The sequence below is a fragment of the Oncorhynchus kisutch genome, linkage group LG7 (assembly GCF_002021735.2).
Source record: "Oncorhynchus kisutch isolate 150728-3 linkage group LG7, Okis_V2, whole genome shotgun sequence".
Lineage (NCBI taxonomy): Eukaryota > Metazoa > Chordata > Actinopteri > Salmoniformes > Salmonidae > Oncorhynchus > Oncorhynchus kisutch.
The window spans coordinates 50,607,706-50,625,142 of record NC_034180.2 but is presented as its reverse complement, the minus strand read 5'-3'; the positions used below and the strand labels follow the sequence as shown (position 1 = coordinate 50,625,142).

At 43.1% G+C, this 17,437-nt stretch overlaps 1 protein-coding gene across 1 annotated transcript in view; it reads left to right on the top strand.

Moving 5' to 3' along the window:
• The first annotated feature begins 664 nt into the window (after window positions 1–664).
• Window positions 665–17,437, top strand: part of ephx2 (epoxide hydrolase 2, cytoplasmic) — a 36,776-nt gene continuing 20,003 nt past the window's right edge. The window contains exons 1-6 of the mRNA XM_031829259.1: window positions 665–1,142; window positions 2,862–2,940; window positions 3,838–3,997; window positions 4,086–4,276; window positions 7,750–7,872; window positions 8,116–8,187. Coding sequence (XP_031685119.1) covers window positions 1,039–1,142; window positions 2,862–2,940; window positions 3,838–3,997; window positions 4,086–4,276; window positions 7,750–7,872; window positions 8,116–8,187 — 729 coding nt within the window. The 5' untranslated portion in view covers window positions 665–1,038. The remainder of the gene's footprint in view (window positions 1,143–2,861; window positions 2,941–3,837; window positions 3,998–4,085; window positions 4,277–7,749; window positions 7,873–8,115; window positions 8,188–17,437) is intronic.

Below are 17,437 nucleotides of genomic sequence, written 5' to 3'. Positions count from 1 at the left end.
CAGAGAACATCCCTGGTCACCCCTACTGCCTCTGATCTGGAGGACTCACTAAACAGAGAACATCCCTGGTCAGCCCTACTGCCTCTGATCTGGTGGACTCACTGAACAGAGAACATCCCTGGTCATCCCTACTGCCTCTGATCTGGTGGACTCACTAAACACAAATGCTTCATTTGTACATGATGTCTGAGTGTTGGAGTGAGCCCCTGTCTATCTTCCAAATATAATTGTAATAATTTTCTGGTTTGCTTTAATATAAGGAATTTGAAATGATTTATACTTTCACTTTGGATTGCTTAAAGTAAAGATACCTTAAAATTAGAAAATGACTCAAGTAAAAGTGAAAGTCACCCAGTAAAATACTACTTGAGAAAAAGTCTAAAAGTATTTGGTTTAAATAAATATACTTAAGAATCAAAAGTAAATGCAGTTGCTAAAATATACTTATATATACTTATATATACTTATACTCAAGTATGACAATTTAGTACTTTTTCCACCGCTGCCCACACTGTTCACACACCTCTTGTTGGCGGAAAGAAAATGTTGCTGTTTTAAAGTTAATTTCCTGCAATTCTACGCATTATGTGTTTATACGATGTCAGGGGTCGAAGCCCAACCGAGTAAAAAATAAATAAATGAACATAGAGAATGGAAGAAAGTCATTCATGAATGTGTTTCAAAACATCTATAAGCGCTCATACAACGAGCTGTGAATTTGAGTGTGATATTTGTCTGTTTTGAATTGAAACTTGTCAGTAAACGCGTTTTAGGGAAGTTTTACAGGTTGCGTTCAAGGCAGTCTTACTACTACAGTCGCGCTGCGCTGATTATTAGACATATTAGACAATTTCTCAAGTGTTCAGCGGCGCGATTACGATGAACGCATCCATTTGTTTAAGGGGAGGGGTTGTGTAACCGTATGAAAAGGCAGAAAACTTTCTTTCTACAAAAATATTTTTAGTAGTTCAGAGTTTCGCTTTGACTCTTTTCTACCCAGTGCCCTGTAAAGATTCCCCGGACAGAGAGATCGGTGAAATGGCGAGCAAGAAGGCAGTTTTGTTCAATCTGTGGGGTGTCGTGGTTTCTCCCAGACCCGCAGAAACTTTCCTCAAATTCGAAGAGACCCACAAACTCCCCAGGTAGGAATGCATATTTTCCAGGGGTGAGAGAGAGTGCAGAGTGCTGGCAGACACTAAAACTGTACACGCATACTTGAAACATAACATCGCCTTTCTAGGGAGTTTTTCCTATCCACCGTGCTTCTACACCTGCATTACTTGCTGTTTTGGGGGTTTTAGGCTGGGTTTCTGTACAGGACTTTGTAACATCTGCTGATGTGTAAGAATGGCTTTATAAATCAAATTTGATTGATTGATTATACAAGCATGTCCTAACTGAAATGATAGTTTTACGGCAGTCTCTGCTACGTTCTGCGGACTGTCGGGAATAGCCCCTTTATTGCGGCCCCTTTTTCCTTGTTCCGAATCAATCTGCGAACGGTTTTTACAAAAAGAAATCCATCCAAAATTGCTCTAAACTTCTACAGACAGCAGTGGTGTAGCGCAGTTTCGCGGACCCCGCAAGTTCGGAACAAGCCTCCCCAACCAATAATAATAAATTAAACATTGCCATGGGTACAGATACATTTTTGTTGTTGTAGATAAATTCATGTTATTTTACACATTTTGCCATAAGGGTGTTTTAGCGCTCAGGGATTCTTGAAAGATGGGACAATCTCAACTTTTTCCCACACAAAATATTTGTCTTAATTTAACCTAATTTGGAATATATATTTTTGATAGACCAAATTATCAGCGATCACAGCAAAGGAAGAACCTCCCCTGCACAAATGTATTCTTAAATACATCTAACGGGATTTATGTCAACTCTGTCAGACACCATCAAAGGCTCGTAGATTTTTTTTTTTACAATTATTGTCCAAAGGCCTTGATTGTTTAATTATAACAGTAGATTATTCACATATGTAATACAAATCTCCAAACTTATATATTTGTTTTGTTTTATAGTATTATTAAATGATTCAGGGTTTATTTTGTTAGCATTTTTTGGGGCAAATTTTTCAAGATTTCGAACATAAAACAACGTTTTATAATGCAAATGTTATCCCTTTGGTCGAGAACAGCAAATGCAGTGCATTCGCAAAGTATTCAGACCCCTTGACTTTTTTTTTCCACATTACAGCCTTATTCTAAAATGTATTCAATTATTATTTTTCTCATCAATCTACACACAATAGCATCTAATGACAAAGCAAAAACATTCAAATTTTTTTGCGTTTCTTATTTACATAAAAGTATTTAGACATTTTGCTATGAGACTCGAAATTGAGTTCAAATCCTTATGGTATAGCTGACTATGTTCTTTCCAAGATTCATTTCGTATTTTAGACAAATGTGACCAAATCTCCAGACACATCTTTTAGGAATCACATTTTTTTTTAGATAAATATTGTTTAGAGTCACAGAGGGAAACTACATACCATCATTTATCGGTTAATATCTTTGTTTTATATTTAAAACACTTTTTTTGGGGGGGGGGGGGGGGGGGTTTGAAATTGGGATTCTTTGGACAAGGGCATTTCCATGTAAAATCTAATATTTTCCCTTATAAAATTCCCCTAAATTTACATTTTAATCTCAAATAATGCAACAAAATAATATCCCTGCCGGACAAGGATTCTCCCGACTTTCAAGAATCCAAATGTCCTGCTATTCTACACATTTTGCCATCAGTCTAAGATTTGTTGTTGTTGTTGTTTTAAAGCTAATTTGCTGTAATAATATGCCAGTGACAGACAGATAAGATTGTGCAATATGTTTGTTTATGTTGTGGTTTAGTGGTTTTCTGGAGAAGCTGGTGACAAACGAGGACAGCGCCATGCAACGTGCAGAGAGGGGCAAACTCTCCCTCTCTCAGGTGAGTTACGCACACACACACGCACCCACACACACACGTACGCACGCACACACGCACGCACACACACACGCACGCGCACACGCACACACACGTACGCACGCACACACACACGCACGCACGCACGTACACACACACACACACACAGGTCGCCTAAACAGACAAATAATGTCAAGTTCAAACTATTAACATGGTCAGAACTCAGTTACCAAGATGTTAACTCCAAAAGTTAAAGATCTTGATCATTGTTTCCTCAGTGACCCCTAGAACTGGTACAAACACAAATTATATAGCCTATATTATAATCCATGGAAATTGATTATTGAAATGTGTCTTCTATTTGAAATGTGTCTTCTATTTGGAATGTGTCTTCTATTTGAAATGTGTCTTCTATTTATTTGGAATGTGTCTTCTATTTGAAATGTGTCTTCTATTTGAAATGTGTCTTCTATTTGGAATGTGTCTTCTATTTGAAATGTGTCTTCTATTTGAAATGTGTCTTCTATTTGAAATGTGTCTTCTATTTGAAATGTGTCTTCTATTTGAAATGTGTCTTCTATTTGAAATGTGTCTTCTATTTGGAATGTGTCTTCTATTTGAAATGTGTCTTCTATTTTAAATGTGTCTTCTATTTGGAATGTGTCTTCTATTTGAAATGTGTCTTCTATTGAAATGAGTCTTCTGTTGAAATGTGTCTTCTATTTGAAATATGCCTTCCATGGAAATGAGTCTTCTGTTGAAATGTGTCTTCTATTTGAAATATGCCTTCCATGGAAAGGATTGCATCACCTTGTGATGACACGTGTGTGTGTGTGTGTGTGTGTGTGTGTGTGTGTGTGTGTGTGTGTGTGTGTGTGTGTGTGTGTGTGTGTGTGTGTGTGTGTGTGTGTGTGTGTGTAGATGATCCCAGAGCTTGATGCAGAGTGTGTGAGTGCAGCATCAGATCAGAAGGTCAGTCTTCCTGCTGGGTTCTCTGTTAAGAGCCTGTTGGAGGAACTCAGAGACTCAACCACCGTCAACAAACACATTCTGCAGACCGTAGCTACGCTCCGCAGACAAGGTAACACACACACACACGCACATCTGACACACACCATGTACACTCTAAGGTCACATGCCTAGTCCCGCGTCCTTGTGTTGTCTGTCAGGGTTATTGACAGGTGTGTTGGCCAACCAGTGGGTGGATGACAGTGGGTGTGGAGATAGCTCTGGCCGTCTCCTCTCTCTGCTGGGCGGCCATTTTGATGTGGTGCTACAGTCCTGTCGTACCGGCCTCAGGGTCCCAGAGGCCGACCTGTTCATCTCCGCTCTCAAACAGCTGGGAGTGCCTCCGAAACAGGTGCACCCACGCACACACACACACAATCTGACTTGTCATCACTTCTCACTTGTGAGAAGCAAGAATGCAAGAATTTCCATGGAAGGCAAATTTCAATTGAAGACACATTACCAGAGAAGATACATTACCATGGAAGAGACATTACCATAGAAGAGACATTACCATAGAAGAGACATTACCATAGAAGAGATATTACCATAGAAGAGATATTACCATAGAAGGCTATTGACATAGAAGAGGCATTACCATAGAAGAGACAGAGAAGAGACATTACCATAGAAGGCTATTACCATAGAAGAGACATAGAAGAGACATTACCATAGAAGAGATATTACCATAGAAGCGACATTACCATAGAAGACTATTACCATAGAAGAGACATAGAAGAGACATTACCATAGAAGGGACATAGAAGAGACATTACCATAGAAGAGACATAGAAAATATATTACCATGGAAGAGACACAGAAGAGACATTACCATAGAAGAGACATAGAAGAGACAATACCATAGAAGAGACATTACCATAGAAGAGACACAGAAGAGACATTACCATAGAATAGACATAGAAGTGACATTACCATAGAAAAGACATTACCATAGAATAGACATAGAAGAGACATTACCATAGAAGAGACATTACCATAGAAGAGACATAGAAGAGACATTGCCATAGAATAGACATTACCATAGAATATACATTACCATAGAAGAGATATTACCATAGAATAGACATAGAAGTGACATTACCATAGAAGAGATATTACCATAGAAGAGACATATAAGAGAAATTGCCGTAGAAGAGACATTACCATAGAAGGCTATTGCCATAGAAGAGACATTACCATAGAAGAGACATAGAAGAGACATTACCATAGAAGAGACATTACCATAGAAGAGACATTACCTTAGAAGAGACATTACCATAGAAGAGACATAGAAGCGACATTACCATAAAAGAGATATTACCATAGAAGAGACATAGACGAGACATTACCATAGAAGAGACATAGAAAAGACATTGCCATAGAAGCACCATAGAAGAGACATTACCATAGAAGAGATATTACCATAGAAGCGACATTACCATAGAGGAGACATTACCATAGAAGACTATTACCATAGAAGAAACATAGAAGAGACATTACCATAGAAGAGACATTACCATAGAAGAGACATTACCATAGAGGAGACATTACCATAGAAGACTATTACCATAGAAGAAACATAGAAGAGACATTACCATAGAAGAGACATAGAAGAGACATAGAAGAGACATTACCATAGAAGAGACATAGAAGAGACATAGAAGAGACTTTACCATAGAAGAGACACAGAAGAGACATTACCATAGAATAGACATAGAAGTGACATTACCATAGAGACATTGCCATATAAGAGACATAGAAGTGACATTACCATAGAAGAGACATTACCATAGAAAAGACATTACCATAGAATAGACATAGAAGAGACATTACCGTAGAAAAGACATTACCATAGAAGAGACATAGAAGAGACATTGCCATAGAAGAGACATTACCATAGAAGAGACATTGCCATAGAAGAGACATTACCATAGAATATACATTACCATAGAATAGACATAGAAGTGACATTACCATAGAAGAGATATTACCATAGAAGAGACATAGAAGATAAATTGCCGCAGAAGAGACATTACCATAGAAGTGACATTACCATAGAAGAGACATTACCATAGAGGAGACATTACCATAGAAGACTATTACCATAGAAGAAACATAGAAGAGACATTACCATAGAAGAGACATAGAAGAGACATAGAAGAGACATTACCATAGAAGAGACATAGAAGAGCCATTACCATAGAAGAGACATAGAAGAGACATTGCCATAGAATAGACATTACCATAGAAGACACATTACCATAGAAGAGACATTACCATAGAACACACAATACCATAGAAGCGACATTACCATAGAAGCGACATTACCATAGAAGAGACATAGAAGAGACATTACCATAGAAGATACATTACTGTAGAATAGACATTACTATAGAAAAGACATAGAAAAGACATTACCATAGAAGAGACATAGAAAAGACATTACCATAGAAGAGACATTACTGTAGAAGCGACATTACTATAGAATAGACAGAATAGACATTACCATAGAAAAGACATTACCATAGAAAAGACATTACCATAGAAGACACAATACCATAGAAGAGACATTACCATAGAAGACACAATACATTAGAATAGACATTACCATAGAAAAGACATTACCATGGAATAGACATTACCATAGAAGACAGTAAATTACATGTGTGCACATACATTATCTTATTATGTAAATGTCATCAAATTAGCAACAACTCCTGACATCAATGTCTTGGAGTCACTGCTCGGAGCTCCCATGGAAAACATGAAATCGTCTGTCATAGTAGCTGCTACAGTGCTTACATTCCTAACACCATCCACACCCCTTCCTTTACACAACTCTGTCTGCACACGACCTGAGAAACCCCATCTGACCTTCCTGTGTTGAGTCGCTCTCAGCTACTCTATCTCTCTTCCTCCCTCTATCTATCTATCATTCTCCCTTCTCTCCTCCTCCTTCTCTCTTCTCTCTTCTCTTCTCTCCTCCTCCTCTCTTCTCTTCTCTTCTCTTCTCTTCTCTTCTCTTCTCTCCTCCAACCTCTTCCCTTCTCTTGCCTCTCCTCTTATTTCTCTCCTCCTTCTCTCTTCTCTCTTCTCTCCTCCCTCTTCTCTCCTCCCCCTCTTCTCTTCTCTCCTCTCCTTTCTCTCCTCCTCCTTCTCTCTTCTCTCTTCTCTTCTCTTCTCTCCTCTCCTTTCTCTCCTCCCCCTTCTCTCTTCTCTCCTCCTCCTTCTCTCTTCTCCCTTCTCTTCTCTTCTCTCCTCCCCCTTCTCTCCTCTTCTCTCCCTTCTCTCCTCCCCCTTCTCTCTTCTCTCTTCTCTCTTCCCTCTTCTCCTCCTCCCCCTCTTCTCTTCTCTCCTCCCCCTTCTCTCTCCTCCCCCTTCTCTCTTCTCTCCTCCTTCTCTCTTCTCTCTTCTCGTCTCTTCCCCCTTCTCTCCTCCCCCTTCTCTCCTCCCTCTTCTCTCCTCCCTCTTCTCTCCTCTCTCTTCTCTCTTCTCTTCTCTCCTCCCTCTTCTCTCCTCCCCCTCTTCTCTTCTCTCCTCACCCTTCTCTCTTCTCTCCTCCTTCTCTCTTCTCATCTTCTCCCCCTTCTCTCCTCTTCTCCCCCTTCTCTCCTCCCCCTTCTCTCCTCTTCTCCCCCTTCTCTGCTCCCCCTTCTCTCTTCTCCTCCCCATTCTCTCCTCTCCCTTCTCTCTTCTCCTCCCCCTCCTTTTCCTCCTTTTCTTCTTCTTCCTCTGTCCCTCCCTCCTCTCCTCTCCTTTTTCAAACTAACCCTAGACCATTTTGGTGTTATAAGTGGACAGCTGACCTGTCAGTCTGTATTTCAGGCTCTGTGGTTGGCTGATGATGAGAAGGGGGTGGGAGCAGCAGAGGCATTAGGGATGACAGCTGTTTTGGTGAAGGACCTGCCTGAAGCTATGAAACAAGTAGAGACCTTCACTGGAGTGCAGGTAACACACACACACACCAACGTGTTGGAACTTTTGTTGTCCGTAAAAATGTCTGTGAGTAGGTGACGATTATTTAGCAGATTTGCAGTAATCAGCTGTCAGATTTGTTATCACAGACACCCCGATACACTCGCCTGCTGCATCATTCCAATCCCCCGTTTTGATTTGGTGTGTGTGTGTGTGTGTGTGTGTGTGCGTGTGCGTGTGTGTGTGTGTGTGTGTTGTGTTGTGTGTGTTTTCCAGGCTGTAACAGGGGAAATCTACCCAGCCTCTTGCAACCCAGGAGAAGTTTCTCATGGATATGTCACCGTCAAGGTAACAACTCCCCCCCACAAACACACACACAGCACAGACAATGCTGTATGTAGAAGAACACGTGTACATGATTACACAGTGTTCTTGAAGCTTGTTCTCACTCTCTCTCTTTTCCCCTCTCTCTCTGTTTCTCCGTCTCTGTCTCTCTCTCTCTCCCTCTCTCTCTCTCTCTTTCCCTCTCTTTCTCTCTCTCTTTCCCTCTCTCTTTCCCTCTCTCTATTTCCCTCTCTCTATTTCCCTCTGTCTCTCTCTGTCTCTCTCTCTCTCTCTCTCCTGCATTTAATTCAAATCAAGGGGCTTTATTGTCATGGGAAACATATGTTTACTTTGCCAAAGCAAGTGAAATCGATAATAAACAAAAGTGAAATAAACAATAAAAAATGAACAGTAAACAGACTCACAGAAGTTCCAAAAGAATGAAGACATTTTGAATGTCGTATTATGTCTATATACGGTGTTGTAATGATGTGCAAATAGTTAAAGTACAAAAGGGAAAATAAATCAACATAAATATTGGTTGTATTTACAATGGTGTTTGTTCATCACTGGTTTCCCTTTTCTTGTGGCAACAGGTCACAAATCTTGCTGCTGTGATGTCACACTGTGGTATTTCACCCAGTAGATATGGGAGTTTATCAAAATTGGATTTGTTTTCTAATTAGTTGTGGGTCTGTGTAATCTGAGGGAAATATGTGTCTCTAATATGGTCATACATTGGGCAGGAGGTTAGGATGTGCAGCTCAGTTTCCACCTCATTTTGTGGGCGGTGAGCACATAGCCTGTCTTCTCTTGAGAGCCAGGTCTGCCTACGGCAGGATTTCTCAATAGCAAGGCTTTGCTCACTGAGTGTACATAGTCAAAGCTTTCCTTAATTGTGGGTCAGTCACAGTGGTCAGGTATTCTGCCACTGTGTCATCTCTCTGCTTAGGGCCAAATAGCATTCTAGTTTGATCAATTTTTTTGTTAATTCTTTCCAATGTATCAAGTAATTATCTTTTTGTTTTCTCATGATTAGGCTGGGTCTAATTGTGTTTCTGTCCTGGGGCTCTGTGGGGTGTGTTTGTGTTTGTGAACAGAGCCCCAGGATCAGCTCGCTTAGGGGACTCTTCTCCAGGTTCATTTCTCTGTAGGTGATGGCTCTGTGGGGTGTGTTTGTGTTTGTGAACAGAGCCCCAGGATCAGCTCGCTTAGGGGACTCTTCTCCAGGTTCATCTCTCTGTAGGTGATGGCTCTGTAGGGTGTGTTTGTGTTTGTGAACAAAGCCCCAGGACCAGCTCGCTTAGGGGACTCTTCTCCAGGTTAATTTCTCTGTAGGTGATGGCTCTGTGGGGTGTGTTTGTGTTTGTGAACAGAGCCCCAGGATCAGCTCGCTTAGGGGACTCTTCTCCAGGTTCATTTCTCTGTAGGTGATGGCTCTGTGGGGTGTGTTTGTGTTTGTGAACAGAGCCCCAGGATCAGCTTGCTTAGGGGACTCTTCTCCAGGTTAATTTCTCTGTAGGTGATGGCTCTGTGGGGTGTGTTTGTGTTTGTGAACAGAGCCCCAGGATCAGCTCGCTTAGGGGACTCTTCTCCAGGTTCATTTCTCTGTAGGTGATGGCTCTGTGGGGTGTGTTTGTGTTTGTGAACAGAGCCCCAGGATCAGCTTGCTTAGGGGACTCTTCTCCAGGTTCATTTCTATGTAGGTGATGGCTCTGTGGGGTGTGTTTGAGTTTCTGAACAGAGCCCCAGGATCAGCTCGCTTAGGGGACTCTTTTCCAGGTTCATCTCTCTGTAGGTGATGGCTCTGTGGGGTGTGTTTGTGTTTGTGAACAGAGCCCCAGGACCAGCTTGCTTAGGGGACTCTTCTCCAGGTTAATTTCTCTGTAGGTGATGGCTCTGTGGGGTGTGTTTGTGTTTGTGAACAGAGCCCCAGGATCAGCTCGCTTAGGGGACTCTTCTCCAGGTTCATTTCTCTGTAGGTGATGGCTCTGTGGGGTGTGTTTGTGTTTGTGAACAGAGCCCCAGGATCAGCTCGCTTAGGGGACTCTTCTCCAGGTTCATTTCTCTGTAGGTGATGGCTCTGTGGGGTGTGTTTGTGTTTGTGAACAGAGCCCCAGGATCAGCTCGCTTAGGGGACTCTTCTCCAGGTTCATCTCTCTGTAGGTGATGGCTCTGTGGGGTGTGTTTGTGTTTGTGAATAAAGCCCCAGGACCAGCTCGCTTAAGGGACTCTTCTCCAGGTTCATTTCTCTGTAGGTGATGGCTCTGTGGGGTGTGTTTGTGTTTGTGAACAGAGCCCCAGGATCAGCTCGCTTAGGGGACTCTTCTCCAGGTTCATCTCTCTGTAGGTGATGGCTCTGTGGGGTGTGTTTGTGAACAGAGCCCCAGGACCAGCTTGCTTAGGGGACTCTTCTCCAGGTTCATCTCTCTGTAGGTGATGGCTCTGTGGGGTGTGTTTGTGTTTGTGAACAGAGCCCCAGGATCAGCTCGCTTAGGGGACTCTTCTCCAGGTTCATTTCTCTGTAGGTGATGGCTCTGTGGGGTGTGTTTGTGTTTGTGAACAGAGCCCCAGGATCAGCTTGCTTAGGGGACTCTTCTCCAGGTTCATTTCTCTGTAGGTGATGGCTCTGTGGGGTGTGTTTGTGTTTGTGAACAGAGCTCCAGGATCAGCTCGCTTAGGGGACTCTTCTCCAGGTTCATCTCTCTGTAGGTGATGGTTCTGTGGGGTGTGTTTGTGAACAGAGCCCCAGGACCAGCTTGCTTAGGGGACTCTTCTCCAGGTTCATCTCTCTGTAGGTGATGGCTCTGTGGGGTGTGTTTGTGTTTGTGAACAGAGCCCCAGGATCAGCTCGCTTAGGGGACTCTTCTCCAGGTTCATTTCTCTGTAGGTGATGGCTCTGTGGGGTGTGTTTGTGTTTGTGAACAGAGCCCCAGGACCAGCTCGCTTAGGGGACTCTTCTCCAGATTCATTTCTCTGTAGGTGATGGCTCTGTGGGGTGTGTTTGTGTTTGTGAACAGAGCCCCAGGACCAGCTTGCTTAGGGGACTCTTCTCCAGGTAAATTTCTCTGTAGGTGATGGCTCTGTGGGGTGTGTTTGTGTTTGTGAACAGAGCCCCAGGACCAGCTTGCTTAGGGGACTCTTCTCCAGGTTCATCTCTCTGTAGGTGATGGCTCTGTGGGGTGTGTTTGTGTTTGTGAACAGAGCCCCAGGATCAGCTCGCTTAGGGGACTCTTCTCCAGGTTCATTTCTCTGTAGGTGATGGCTCTGTGGGGTGTGTTTGTGTTTGTGAACAGAGCCCCAGGACCAGCTTGCTTAGGGGACTCTTCTCCAGGTTCATTTCTCTGTAGGTGATGGCTCTGTGGGGTGTGTTTGTGTTTGTGAACAGAGCCCCAGGACCAGCTCGCTTAGGGGACTCTTTTCCAGATTCATTTCTCTGTAGGTGATGGCTCTGTGGGGTGTGTTTGTGTTTGTGAACAGAGCCCCAGGACCAGCTTGCTTAGGGGACTCTTCTCCAGGTTCATTTCTCTGTAGGTGATGGCTCTGTGGGGTGTGTTTGTGTTTGTGAACAGAGCCCCAGGACCAGCTTGCTTAGGGGACTCTTCTCCAGGTTCATCTCTCTGTAGGTGATGGCTCTGTGGGGTGTGTTTGTGTTTGTGAACAGAGCCCCAGGATCAGCTCGCTTAGGGGACTCTTCTCCAGGTTCATTTCTCTGTAGGTGATGGCTCTGTGGGGTGTGTTTGTGTTTGTGAACAGAGCCCCAGGACCAGCTCGCTTAGGGGACTCTTCTCCACATTCATTTCTCTGTAGGTGATGGCTCTGTGGGGTGTGTTTGTGTTTGTGAACAGAGCCCCAGGACCAGCTTGCTTAGGGGACTCTTCTCTAGGTTCATTTCTCTGTAGGTGATGGCTCTGTGGGGTGTGTTTGTGTTTGTGAACAGAGCCCCAGGACCAGCTTGCTTAGGGGACTCTTCTCCAGGTTCATTTCTCTGTAGGTGATGGCTTTGTTGTGGAAGGTTTGGACCTTTTAGGTGGTTTGTAGAATTTAACTTCTCTTTTTCTGGATTTTGATAATTACCGTAGTAGTAATTATCTTTTAGTGATTAAAAGATATCGGTGATCCAATACGTCCAAGACGAATGAAGTCAAGCACCCTGTCATTCTCTCCAAAGACCTTCACATATCTACACTTATCCACATACATCAACAAACAGGACACGATGGAAGGAACCACGTGCTCTCACTTCTACGTCAAAGGTCTTGGATCACCAAGTCAAACTCTGCAGCAAGGAAGATCATCTCAGAGTGTGTTGTGTGCAGAAGGCGAAGAGGCCAGATTGGTGAGCAGAAGATGGCAGATTTGCCACTTGAAAGGATCGTGCCAGACATCCCACCATTTACCAATGTAGGTGTGGATTACTTTGGTCCTCTAGAAATCAGAAAAGAAAGAGGAAATGTGAAAAAATTATTTAGAAGAGGACAAGTACAACACGTACGATCTGATAATGGGACTAACTTCATTGGTTCTGAGAGAGAACTCAGAGAAGCTCTATCTGCTTTAAACCAAGGCAAGATGCTCTACTTCAGGCAAGATGCTCTACTTCCCCCCCGGGGGCCGTCCCAACATGGAGGAGTCTAGGAAAGGCTCATTGGGATGATTCGCCAGGTGCTCCATTCTCTCTTGACACGGATTTGTGTATCATCCCCATAAGAAGATGTACAGTGCCTTGCGAAAGTATTCGGCCCCCTTGAACTTTGCGACCTTTTGCCACATTTCAGGCATCAAACATAAAGATATAAAACTGTATTTTTTTGTGAAGAATCAACAACAAGTGGGACACAATCATGAAGTGGAACCACATTTATTGGATATTTCAAACTTTTGTAACAAATCAAAAACTGAAAAATTGGGCGTGAAAATTATTTTGAAGAGGACAAGTACAACACGTACGATCTGATAATGGGACTAACTTCATTGGTTCTGAGAGAGAACTCAGAGAAGCTCTATCTGCTTTAAACCAAGGCAAGATGCTCTACTTCAGGCAAGATGCTCTACTTCCCCCCCCGGGGCCGTCCCAACATGGAGGAGTCTAGGAAAGGCTCATTGGGATGATTCACCAGGTGCTCCATTCTGTCCTGAAACAACAGAGCCTAGATGAGGAGCAGTACAGGTGACCAGGAAGGGCTAGATGAGGAGCACACCATGCTGTGTGAAGTTGAGGCTTTTCTAAACAGCCACCCAATCACCACGGTAACCAACAGGATCTAGAAGCTCTCACCCCAAATCACAATTTACTGTTAAAGTCAAATCTTGTTCTACCCTCTGGGAAGTTCATTTCTTTTGAAACGACATTGTTTTGGAAGAGATGGACAGTGACTCTTGTGACTCTTGCAGGAAAGACAAAAGTGGGGTAAAGTGAAAACGCAGCTTCCGCGAAGGAGATGTGGTTCTGGTCATGAAGCCCACGGCACCACGTAGTGCCTGGATACTTGGAAAGGTTGTTGAGACCAAGCCTGATTCCAAGGGGTTACTAGGTGTAGTACACCTGAAGACAAGAAGCAACATTATAGAAAGACCAATATCCAAGATCTGCCTACTCCAAGAAGGTGAGAGGAAGAGGAAGCCCCCTTCAAGTAAATACCTCTACAGGATCGGTGCCCCTCCCACCCGCGGAAAGGCTGAGTTAACGTAGGCTAATGTGATTAGCATGAGATTGTAAGTAACAAGAACATTTCCCAGGAGATAGACATATCTGATATTGGCAGAAAGCTTAAATTCTTGTTAATCTCATTGCACTGTCCAATTTATAGTAGCCATTACAGTGAAAGAATACCATGCTATTGTTTGAGGAGAGTGCACAGTTATGAACTTGAACATGTTTTAATAAACCAATTAGGCACATTTGGGCAGTAATGATACAACATTTTGAACAAAAATGCAATGGTTCTTTGAATCAGTCTAAAGCTTTGCACTTACACTGCTGCCATCTAGTGGCCATAATATAAATTGCTCCTGGGCTGGAATAATACATTATGGCCTTTCTCTTGCATTTCAAAGATGATTGTAAAAAATTTAAAAAACATTTTACTACATCTGTTATATTCTCTTACATTAATTTCACATTTCGACAAACTTCAAAGTGTTGGTACCAAGAAATGGTACCAATAATATGCATATCCTTGCTTCAGGTCCTGAGCTACAGGCAGTTAAATTAGGATATGTAATTTTAGGAGAAAATGCCCTGCTGTTACTGTCCACCCCATCTACATTTGAGTCACGCAGGAAATGACAAACTGGGTGCTACAGGATGCTGCCATGTACGACCCGTCAACCTATGACAGAGTTTACCTTGTTATAGGCTGAGCTGGGGCTAAACTATGACAGAGTTTACCTTGTTATAGGCTGAGCTGGGGCTAATCTATGACAGAGTTTACCTTGTTATAGGCTGAGCTAGGGCTAAACTATGACAGAGTTTACCTTGTTATAGGCTGAGCTAGGGCTAAACTATGACAGAGTTTACCTTGTTATAGGCTGAGCTGGGGCTAACTGGTTGTTATGGGCTGAACTGAGGCTAACTGGTTGTTATGGGCTGAGCTGGGGCTAACTGGTTGTTATGGGCTGAACTGAGGCTAACTGGTTGTTATGGGCTGAGCTGGGGCTAACTGGTTGTTATGGGCTGAACTGAGGCTAACTGGTTGTTATGGGCTGAACTGAGGCTAACTGGTTGTTATGGGCTGAACTGAGGCTAACTGGTTGTTATGGGCTGAACTGAGGCTAACTGGTTGTTATGGGCTGAACTGAGGCTAACTGGTTGTTATGGGCTGAACTGAGGCTAACTGGTTGTTATGGGCTGAACTGAGGCTAACTGGTTGTTATGGGCTGAACTGGGGCTAACTGGTTGTTATGGGCTGAACTGAGGCTTACTGGTTGTTATGGGCTGAGCTGGGGCTAACTGGTTGTTATGGGCTGAACTGAGGCTAACTGGTAGTTATGGGCTGAACTGAGGCTAACTGGTTGTTATGGGCTGAACTGAGGCTAACTGGTTGTTATGGGCTGAACTGGGGCTAACTGGTTGTTATGGGCTGAACTGAGGCTTACTGGTTGTTATGGGCTGAGCTGGGGCTAACTGGTTGTTATGGGCTGAACTGAGGCTAACTGGTTGTTATGGGCTGAACTGAGGCTAAATTGTGGTAACCTCTGATCCTGCAGATCATCCCTCCATGATGACACAAACACAAACACATAGCATAGTTTCTTTTCACATCGTTTCTGTCCTAAGTCAGTGAACAGTTAGGGTCCGGTGTGTAGGAGCCATTTTGGCCTGTTTATGAGTTGTGTATATGTTGTCTGTCAAATAGTTTAAAAAAAAACTGTTTTGTACACTAGAGGGCACTATATTGTTGGGGTCATGGGTCACTGGTCTCGTGTGCATATACAGTGGGGCAAAAAAGTATTTAGTCAGCCACCAATTGTGCACGTTCTCCCACTTAAAAAGATGAGAGAGGCCTGTAATTTTCATCATAGGTACACTTCAACTATGACAGACAAAATATGAAAAAAAATCCAGAAAATCACATTTTTTATGAATTTATTTGCAAATTATGGTGGAAAACTTTTGTTATTGACCAGATACTTATTTATCTCAATACTTTGTTATATACCCTTTGTTTAATTAAAAAAAATATATTTTACCTTTATTTAACCAGGCAAGTCAGTTAAGAACAAATTCTTATTTTCAATGATGGCCTAGGAACAGTGGGTTAACTGCCTGTTCAGGGGCAGAACGACAGATTTGTACCTTGTCAGCTCGGGGATTCGAACTTGCAAACTTTCGGTTACTAGTCCAACCTGCCGCCCCAGGGTAGCCTAGTGGTGTTGGCAATGACAGAGGTCAAACGTTTTCTGTAAGTCTTCACAAGGTTTTCACACACTGTTGCTGGTATTTTGGCCCATTTCTCCATGCAGATCTCCTCTAGAGCAGTGATGTTTTGGGGCTGTTACTGGGCAACACAGACTTTCAACTCCCTCCAAAGATTTTCTATGGGGTTGAGATCTGGAGACTGGCTAGGCCACTCCAGGACCTTGAAATGCTTCTTACGAAGCCACTCCTTCGTTGCCCGGGCGGTGTGTTTGGGATCATTGTCATGCTGAAAGACCCAGCCACGTTTCATCTTCAATGCCCTTGCTGATGGAAGGAGGTTTTCACTCAAAATCTCACGATACATGGCCCCATTCATTCTTTCCTTTACACGGATCAGTTGTCCTGGTCCCTTTGCAGAAAAAAGCCCCAAAGCATGATGTTTCCACCCCCATGCTTCACAGTAAGTATGGTGTTCTTTGGATGCAACTCAGCATTCTTTGTCCTCCAAACACGACGAGTTGAGTTTTTACCAAAAAGTTATATTTTGGTTTCATCTGACGATATGACATTCTCCCAATCTTCTTCTGGATCATCCACATGCTCTCTAGCAAACTTCAGACGGGCCTGGACATGTACTGGCTTAAGCAGGGGGACACATCTGGCACTGCAGGATTTGAGTCCCTGGCAGCGTAGTGTGTTACTGATGGTAGGCTTTGTTACTTTGGTCCCAGCTCTCTGCAGGTCATTCACTAGGTCCCCCCGTGTGGTTCTGGGATTTTTGCTCACCGTTCTTGTGATCATTTTGACCCCACAGGTGAGATCTTGCGTGGAGCCACAGATCAAGAGAGATTATCAGTGGTCTTGTATGTCTTCCATTTCCTAATAATTGCTCCCACAGTTGATTTCTTCAAACCAAGCTACTTACCTATTGCAGATTCAGTCTTCCCAGCCTGGTGCAGGTCTACAATTTTGTTTCTGGTGTCCTTTGACAGCTCTTTGGTCTTGCCCATAGTGGAGTTTGGAGTGTGACTGTTTGAGGTTGTGGACAGGTGTCTTTTATACTGATAACAAGTTCAAACAGGTGCCATTAATACAGGTAACGAGTGGAGGACAGAGGGGCCTCTTAAAGAAGAAGTTACAGGTCTGTGAGAGCCAGAAATCTTGCTTGTTTGTAGGTGACCAAATACTTATTTTCCACCATAATTTGCAACAAAAAATGCTCATTTTGTCTGTCATAGTTGAATTGTACCTATGATGGAAATTACAGGCCTCTCTCACCTTTTTAAGTGGGAGAACTTGCACAATTGGTGGCTGACTAAATACTTTTTTGCCCCACTGTAGGTAGCACAGGTGACCAGGAAGGGTTAGTACAGGTGAGAGGAAAGGTTAACACAGGTGACCAGGAAGGGTTAG